Source organism: Anabrus simplex, chromosome X, assembly GCF_040414725.1.
Source record: "Anabrus simplex isolate iqAnaSimp1 chromosome X, ASM4041472v1, whole genome shotgun sequence".
NCBI classification, from domain to species: domain Eukaryota; kingdom Metazoa; phylum Arthropoda; class Insecta; order Orthoptera; family Tettigoniidae; genus Anabrus; species Anabrus simplex.
The window spans coordinates 190,108,425-190,118,128 of record NC_090279.1 but is presented as its reverse complement, the minus strand read 5'-3'; the positions used below and the strand labels follow the sequence as shown (position 1 = coordinate 190,118,128).

Sequence of the window (9,704 nt, the reverse complement as noted above, 5' to 3'; positions counted from 1 at the left end):
GGTTAAGGAAGTCACAAACACCCAGTCCCCAGGGCAGGGATATTAATCATTACAATTAAAAACCCTCACCCAGCCGGGAATGGAACCCGGGGCCGCCAGCTGACGCATTGCACCATACACCATGGGGCCGGACACACATAATAATTATCACACGTATTCTCATGATTCTAATGTCATCATCCCCTGGTTGGCCCCTTGTGACAGGCAGAGTATATACCGTGGGTGTATTGTACATCTGTTTTACTCATATACAGGGTGGCTGTATTCCTCCACTCATTGGACGAGCAAGGTGCTAACTGGTGCGAGAGATTCTTTGTCCCATCTTCTGTCCAGTAAGGCTCAGCCGTTAGCAGAGCACTAAGCTTGTGCTAGTGAGAATCTTTCAACTTAGGTTAGTTACAGGATAGGTGATATATTCAAAGGAGAAATTAAAAATAACATTTTAATTAAAGAGCCTCTGTAAAAGAAAGGAATCCTTTAGTTTTTATTGGTTTATAATATTGCAAGATAACACTTGCATCCTCAAGAAAGTGGAATGTAACAGGTACATACGAGTCTGCTGCAAGATAACCGAGATAAATTTTAAACTATCTTAAAAATGTCAGTCAAACAATTATAATTCTTTATTACTTTAGCATACAAGATGATTTATTTGCAAGTAAAAAAATAAAATGGATTTCTATATACTTAATATTTCTTATTTTAGCAAGAGCCAAATACGTGCTCTTGTTTGATTCAAATGCTTATCTTTATTACCAGCCTCAGAATCAGAAAGATTCCTTCAATGCTTCTTTATTAAATCCAGAAGAGAACATCTAGGTAGGTTTTTGAAGAAATTGTGAAATACTCCATTATGCAGACTTTACAGAAAAAAATATAAATTCTGAATCAGAGTACTGTTAATACAGCATTAACATAAGTAATTCCAGAACACTAATGCTTCTTTAATGAGAACTTTGAAGGTCTAGAATTCAAAGTGCTCACTACCATCTTTGATGAGACTCAATTCTTTCAAAGAATGTACTTAAAGTATTGAATAGGTGGAACTGTTATCATAATGATTATATTTTAAATTCATGTTAAATTTCTAGGACATATTCCAGTCATCTTCAGCTACAATCAAGAGTGTTTAGTCTCTTAGAAAAGTGATAAGTTATGAATAAAATACACATTAAAGAGACAAATATTTTTAAAAATGAAATTAAGTGCCACTTAAGACTTAAATGTTTGTTGGCTTGAAAATATTCTAAAATAGTCTTCAGTGAAAAAAAAAAAATTCATGTAAAGACCAGTCAAAAGATGCTGGAAACTTGTCCTTTCCTTTGATGCATTCTGCCTCCTCTGAAAATATTTGAAGCTTTTTCAAGAACGCCTGTATTTTAGGTCCATGCATTTTCATACAAAAATGATTAATCATCGACTTTCACGCAGTATCATTCACTTATCAATGAACTTTTCTATTAGCTCCAAAATACATTATCTTAATATTTATTTGTTCAGGATATTCCTTAATGTTTGAGACTTAAGACAGTTGAAGAGAGCTTAAATGGAGTCACTGCTGATCTGAAGCTTTTCAGCCAACGTTGGAGCCTCGCCGGTTGGTAGTTTGAATTCTTGCCGTGCCATTGCGCACTTGAGTTCTGTCCGAGAAGCGGATCGTCATGTCTGCGACAAACATGTTCGGCGTTAAGAACTGACGAAGAGTCTCTGCACCTTGCCGAGGATTGCGGTCGAACGGAAAGCCCATCGGTTTGCGGTCGGGATACCTGCGGTTAAATAGACCGCAGTAGCTGTGACCAGCACGGCAGCCAGCTGGTTCTGGTTGATCCACCTGAAATTTTTAAAAAAATGTCACTAAGATGGTCCTGATGTCTGTCTTTGTGGTTTCTAAATACCTGCCCAAATGGCAGCACTTTACATTACCACTTGAGTGGGACATTTACGTCTTCTCTTAAATACTAGTACTCCTACAGTCTCTGCTACCATAAGCAGGCATTTTAATTTGGTGCCGTTTAGGTTGTCTGCATGTCAGTTATGTTTTTGCAACCTATGGCAGAGGTTTTAAAATAATTCTGTCTCTTAACCACTGAAGCGTCACTTTACACATCACAGCCCTTCAAAAATATGACTAACAGTCGAACAACTATGGTTCGAACCTATATTACTCGAATTTTCAGTATCTCTAAGTAACTTAATTTTTACAATTAATTTATTGAGAACCACCTATTCAATACTTTGAAGTCTATGGATATGATTCAGTCATCATATTAAGGTTTAAGCATTTATGTTAAGGTTTAAGCATATGATTGTATCCTAGTCGTAAAGACTTGGAAGAATTGAATAGGTGGTTCTCAATAAATTAATTGTAAACATTTTAATATATTGCATTTCAATACAGTAAAAATGAAAATAGTCACTTTTAACGTAAATTTCCCAGCAGTTTGCCCTATTCTTCATGTGTATTTATTTCTCTACTACTCAAAACTTGATGACAAATTTCTCAATTTCTTCAGGCAAACATTTCCTCCCCTAAGCAAAAAATATTCTTAACTCTAATTTTGTGCAACATTAACTGTGCAATATAGCATTTGTGGTTTGTGAGGAAGAGTTGTCAAGTAAAGAAAGGTTTACATGATGCCGGGAGCTAATATGATGGGAACCAAAAAACTAACTTCTAATTAACAGAAAATCGGCAAAGCCTCTCGTCTGCTCAGGTGTGAATTACTGGTCACATACGAAAGCAGCACCCGAAGTCGCGGATGAAAAGCTCCATTTACGAATCTCAGCTGTGTGGTATTGAGGAAAAGTTTCAACGTAAAGGAAGGAAAGCTTAACAGTAAAAAACAGAAGAGACTGATTTTTTCCAAAGGTGTTAACCGAGGTACCGGTATGTTTCACCACTGTATGTACTGTATCCTGGCTTCTAAAATGTTACTAAATTATGGGTTATAATTAAGGTGATGCCATAAAATAGAGTTGGTTTGTGTATTTTTAAATACTGTTAAACATAATGTATTCAGGATAAACCTGTAGACACTTATGATTCAATTATTTGTTATAAATGCTCAAAAACTATTTTCTATCTCGATATTTTGATAACTAAATAAAATTTATCTCCCAAGATGATTTGAGATATTGAGGTTCCACTGTACCTCTGCAGGGTTTATACCCACAATCTTGGGATACAGAAGCTAATTTTCTAGTTAAATGAGAGTTTTCATAAAAATGTGCAAATTACCTAAATTAAGACTACAATACAGTATGGCAATTATGTTTCTTGCAAGTACAGTACAATACGAAACTGCTTATAGTATCTTCATTTCTATTGAATAGCTTGACTCCTATTAGCTACTGTGTACTAGAAGTAAATTAACAATGGAAGTCAGCTCCCAGACAAAACTCTCTCTACATCAGTCTGTTTTCAGACCAACTTTGCTTCACGGGAGTGTAAGCTGGGTGGACTCAGGATATCTTATTTATAATTTGGAAGTAACAGACATGAAAGAGAGAATGATTGCTGGTACAGATGGGAACAATAGTAGAAGGGTACTCTGAATGAGGAGATAATGGCTAAATTAGGAATAAACTATGGATGAAGCTGTACGCATAAACCAGATTCAGTGATGGAGGTCATGTGAAGTGAATAGAGTTACCTAGGAGAATTATGGACTGTTATGGAGGGTAAGTAGAGGGAGACCAAGATGACTGGTTAGACTGTTCCTAACCATTTAAAAACAAGAGGTTTAGAAGTAAACGAGGCTGCAGAACTATTGTCGCGGCCACCAAATTAGGCGGGTCAGGAAAACTGCGCTGTCGTCAGATATGGGAACGGCAAAGCGACAGATGTAATGTAATAAACAAGAAAAATGTTCCACCGATCAATACATTTATTGTGAATGAATTATTGCACTAGTACCGGTTTTGACCTATCTTGGCCATCATCAGCTAGCACACAAATTTACAGACATAGGACAAAATTACGAAGATGTTACGTAAGAGCATCCGGATGTCTAATGAAAAATGGAGGTAAAATATATTGCAGTATGTTGCGGTAAAATATCTCTGATTAAAAGTGGTCATGGTTAGAATAAACTAAAACCTATTGATTGAGCATGGACTTGAGTACATAAACACATTAAAATATATATGCCACATCATAAGACACTAAAAAATATAGCACATTAAACGCATTAAAACATGGTATATTTTAAAAAAGTCTATTAAAATTTGAGTTCATGTTGCGTTGCATTCATTCTTCAATCCTCTTGTAGTTCTTGTGTTGATTAAGTTGAATATCGAGAATGTTCTATGGCTGATATACTTTGTATTGGTATGTTATAAGAACTCTTGTCATTAAAATTTGAAAATTGAGTACTGTGCAATTCAATGGTTGATGTAGTCAGGTAAGATTTATTACATTTTATTTATTACATTTATTACATCTATTACATTGAATCCAATCAATACGGAATATGAAACTTATAAATAATAAAATAGAAGCGACAGATGGTCGAGAGTCGCTTACTCCCGGCCACGGATTGGCAACACTGACCGTGCAGTGCTGTCAAACTGAAGCCCATCCGCTCCAGGCCACCTTACCCGTCATTCCCTGTCAAGCAGCTGTTGAGTTCAAATCGTAAGTGCAGTTAAAGATGGATAGTGAATGTGAATTGATTTGGGCTCAAGTCAAGAAAGAAGTGGCAGAGAGGAACAAGACATTCAAAATAAAGGACGTAGAAAAACTCACATCAGAAGCCATCGACCGTGTGACTGCTGCAGACTGGGGAAAGTGTTTCAATCGTGCGGAAAATGTTCAAACAGACGATCGGGCCAAGGAAATAGTAAGGAACGAAAGAATGGAGCCATTAATCATCATTGTAAAAGACGACTCGACAGATAGTGAGATGAACGATGACAGTGACTAAGACTGCCTTGAAGCCAAAAACAGATTCTTACTTCATTGTAAATTAATGTAAATCTATTCTTTAAAGTAGTTCTTTTTCTATATTACTCGGTACAATATACAGTATTCAAATATTTAAAGTTATAATGTAATAAAACTGATACGGATTAATATGTAATCCGAAAGTATTTACAGGGTCCTGCAGCCTGTGCTGGCGCGCGCGCTCCAAACTGCCTCAGCCAGCGACATTTACATGATCGCTTTCCGGGCCATTTTCCAGGAAAATTACAAGACTCACAGAAATATGTTTCAGACAAAAAATATAAGTCAGGCGATTTTTTACATTTTTCTCGCAGACAAAATTTTATTGGCTGAAGAAATAAAAACTTTGCCGCTTACTGAAATTTTCAATACATGATTCTACGGATTTAAACTTACTCGTTAAAGATTTTATTTTTCGTAATTATTTAAAGTGGTTAATATGGAAAATAGTTGTACCACTGGAATCAGCAGTCTTTTCTGAAGCTTGTAGTATAATGTGTTTCGAAACATTGTATGAAGTAACATCAGGAGCTTGAGAGAGAACAACTTGCCTCGTGCTCTGAAATGATGTGTTCAGTTAGACATTTCTTCACCAGTTGCTACATAACCTTGGCAACAGCGTAATTTCTCTGACCCGCCTAATTTCGTGGCCACGACAATGGTTAGAAATAGAGGGTTGTGGTGGCAGGAAATTCACAGAGGCTTGCAGACTGAATGCTGAAAGGCATAACAGTCTATAATGAAGATGTATGTATGTATGTATGTTATTTGGATTCTTATCCACTAAATACCGGCTTAAAGCATTTAAAGTACACTATTCTGGTTAAATCTTTTCTTTACATTAAAGGTGGGTTTTAACCCCTTAACTGGGGAATAGTTTCATAACATCAACCAGCCAGTGGTTAATTATTCAGCGCAACACGCACTTTTGGAATGGGTACTGTAGCATGCGGCAGATGTAAGTACAAAATACAAAAACAAAACCCATGCCACTACAGCCCTCGAAGGGCCTTGGCCTACCAAGCGACCGCTGCTCAGCCCGAAGGCCTGCAGATTACGAGGTGTCTTGTGGTCAGCACGACAAATCCTCTCAGCCGTTACTCTTGGCTTTTGAGACTGGGGCCGCTATCTGACCGTCAGATAGCTCCTCAATTCTAATCACGTAGGCTGAGTGGACCTTGAACCAGCCCTCAGGTCCAGGTAAAAATCCCTGACCTGGCCAGGAATCAAACCTGGGTCCTCCGGGTAAGAGGCAGGCACGCTACCCCTTTACCACGGGCCAGCGTAGATGTAAATACCAACAGAAAAATATATTTTACTTGATTTATTTAAATTATGAGTGATATAGCAGAAATTCAATAGCATTATATTATTACCGTTTTACTTGTAAACCCATAATTATATACATATATACACAGTGATTCATACAGAAGTGAATTTAAGAAGTGTTCCTTTCATTATTATGATGACATTTTTCAAGTTTTCAGATATCATCAATAGGTTCTACATACTTTCTGGTTCATAGGTCATTCAGAAATTGCGCACAGTGTGGTAAATACGGAAGCAAGGGCAAGCACAAAGAGCCACATCACATTCTTCACAGTAGTAAACAGTTTCCCGTCGCCTCTGGTTTGACAGGCACACAACACAACTTTTTCTTGAGTGATTCTTACATCCGGTCGGCGGATTCTCAGATAATTCAACGTCTTTCCTAACCATTATCATGTCACACGGAACAGCTTACCATCATATAGAGACCAATTTACAAAAAATTATCAGAACATCTGTATCGTAGTAACAACGACGACAACAACTTGCAAATTTAGTTATTTCAATTTACATACACACAAATAAATTATTTACGAAGAATTTGGCGCGAACCGTACAAGGCAACACGAGACAGCTCTTGAACTGCCGCCTACGCGCTCACTACCCGACTGGTGTAAGACCGGATAAAAATGAATAGGACAGCAATAATCACATCTAATATGAATGGAATTTGTTTTAAATTATGATAGTAGATGGCAGAAGTGATTAAGAATAGTCTGACGCCTATAGGAAGCTAACCCTACGTAAGAACACATTTAGAAGTACGAGAACGCCTAAAGACGTCAAACCCAATACTCTTGCGACAGCTGTTGACGCCTAACCCAGTTAAGGGGTTAACGTTTTCGTGCATCATGAATACCGTTTGGATTATTGGAAATTCAAGATTTGCACGGTTCAAATGAGCAGGCCTCTACTGTATTAGATATCACACACACACAGAGCTTTACATTGCATCGACAGGTATGTCTTATGGCAACAATGGGATAGGACAAAGCTAGGAATGGGAAGGAAGCGGCCATGGTCTTAAGGTACAGCACCAGCATTTGTCTGGTGTGACAACTGGGAAACCACGGAAAACCATCTTCAGGGCTGCTAACAGTGGGATTCAAACCCACAGCCGAGTACCTCTAACTGCACGTCCAACTCGCTCTGTGCACCAAAAAAATTTGCTTAGTCTTAACTTTTCTGGTTCTTACCTCAAAGAATAAAGCAAGGGTGCATTCTGCCCGAAGTCTGGTCCGAACCTCCGCAGAGGTGTGCGAGCTGGAGTTCACGTACGGTAGGGTGGCCAGTTCCTCTCTATTCCATTCTCTTACCCCTCACCAACATCGCATAGCAACCCATCCAAATCCTGACCACGCCCAATGTTTCTTAACTTCGGAGATCCCACGGGACCCAGTGTTTCAACATGGCCCAAAGAATAACCCCTTAAAAATCTTAGTATGATCAGGCAGGGGAAGAACTCTGAGAACTAAGTGTTGTACTAACCCTGTCGTCAGCATAGTTGGTCACCATGACGAAGAGCTCGACAGGAAATCCTTCAGATGATCCCTTTGGTACGAGGAGGTGCTGAGGCCATCCACAGCCACAGTAGTTGAACTGTTGGTCATCAGGGGTTTGCTTCGTGGCATCCAATCGCCGGAATGTACGCTCGTATGGGATGGTGATGGAAGATTCTGTGGATCGTCTCTCGATGGTGTTGGAACCCCGGCGCACTGAGAAACCAATACAAGAACATTAGGAACAGGATTTATTTAAAATACAATCTACTGCGATAATAAACAAGCAAATCTTCTGAACATTTACAGTTGTGATGTTTTATGTAAGTGATAACTTTGTGGTCAATATTGTGCATGGGTACATCATTATATTACAAGCCTCTATGGCTCAGGTGGCAGTGCGCCAGCCTCTCACCGCTGCGTTACGTGGTTCAAATCCCGGTCACTCCCTGTAAGATTTGTGCTGGACAAAGCTGAGGCAGGACAGGTTTTTCTCCAGGTACTCCCATTTTCCCTGTTGGATTTCATTCCAGCAACACACTCCAATATTTCATTTTATCTGTTATTCATTAATCATTACCCCAGAGGAATGCGACAGGCTTCGGCAGCTGGCACAATTCCTGTCCTCGCCACTAGAGAGGGGCTTCTTCCATTCCTGACTTTATTATTATTATTATTATTATTATTATTATTATTATTATTATTATTATTATTATTATTTTGAACCTGCTTAAAATGGCACCTTTATTCAGCAGACATCTACCTAAATGGAGATTTGTTTTCATGGAATCAATTGTGCATAAGGCATGATAAATAAGCCTCATTCAAGTGGACACTATGAACCTCTGACAATGGACATCTCCATTATCCTAGTACTCTTGACTTAAGTGGACACTTTACATGTCCACGGGCACTTTTTTACACCGGGTTATGTCATCCTTTCTTTTACAACCATTGTGCTTATATACAGGAATTCCTTTTAAATGCTTGCACTATTTCAAGTTTTCTGTTGCAACAATATTAGAGCATGCAAGTCTCCTTGTAAAGTTTAACTGAGCTACCTGACCTTGACCTTATCTGGGACAATCTGAGCTATGAATAGAACAATTCAAGATGGCTTGGAAAATCCCTTGGTAATTTGTGAATAAAGTTGCTGGCAGCATTCCTGGGCAGCTAAAATTCCACTGTTTTGTGGAGTGGTGCTGGAGGGCCTCCTGTGACATTGTTAATAATCTTAACCATGATAGGTTAATATTGTCTGGACCAGCTGAATTATAACAGCTGGCAATTTATTATTTTAACCATATTTGTTCAATCTTGTCCTTTTCCGCCTTGTCAATACTTGACATTTTATTATAATTATCTACCATACATGTTTTGAGAGCTACATAAGACATGATAAATAAGCCTCATTTAAAGCATACACTTTGAACCCCTAGACAATGGACATCATCTCTCGACTTTTCACTGGGTTATGTCATCCTGTCTTTTATAACCACTCATTTTAGGATTTCAAAATTATTTTATTTAAGTTTTTACTAAATGACATAGTAAGTGTATTACATAAAATCAGCTTCATGGTCCGTATCGCACTTCAATAGATTCACAATTAAGTATTTATTTTCCACGTAGTCGATACAATGATTGCTTAAGGCAATTTTTAATGGTCAAAAGTGGTACATGTTTGTTTTAATCTTGTCAATCTTATGTTAATTTTAAGGACACTTCCTCTAAAGCATTACTTTGTCAATTTTATACATTTTTCATCTAAACAGTGTTATGTGGCTGAAGATGTTGATAATATACGAAACATGTACCACTTTTGACCATTAAAAATTGCCTTAAGCAATCATTGTATCGACTAGGTGGAAAATAAATACTTAATTGTGAATCCATTATTATTATTATACAATCTTCCTGCAACAGCTGCA

General features: G+C 37.9%; 1 protein-coding gene across 1 annotated transcript in view; it reads right to left on the bottom strand.

Annotated features, from left to right (window-relative positions):
* Nucleotides 1–460: 460 nt before the first annotated feature.
* LOC136886201 (phenoloxidase 2) overlaps nucleotides 461–9,704 on the bottom strand; it is a 98,481-nt gene continuing 89,237 nt past the window's right edge. Inside the window, exons 12-13 of the mRNA XM_067158934.2 lie at nucleotides 7,763–7,989; nucleotides 461–1,831 (exon numbers count right to left, since the gene is read on the bottom strand). Of these exons, the coding sequence (XP_067015035.2) occupies nucleotides 1,574–1,831; nucleotides 7,763–7,989 (485 nt within the window). The 3' untranslated portion in view covers nucleotides 461–1,573. The remainder of the gene's footprint in view (nucleotides 1,832–7,762; nucleotides 7,990–9,704) is intronic.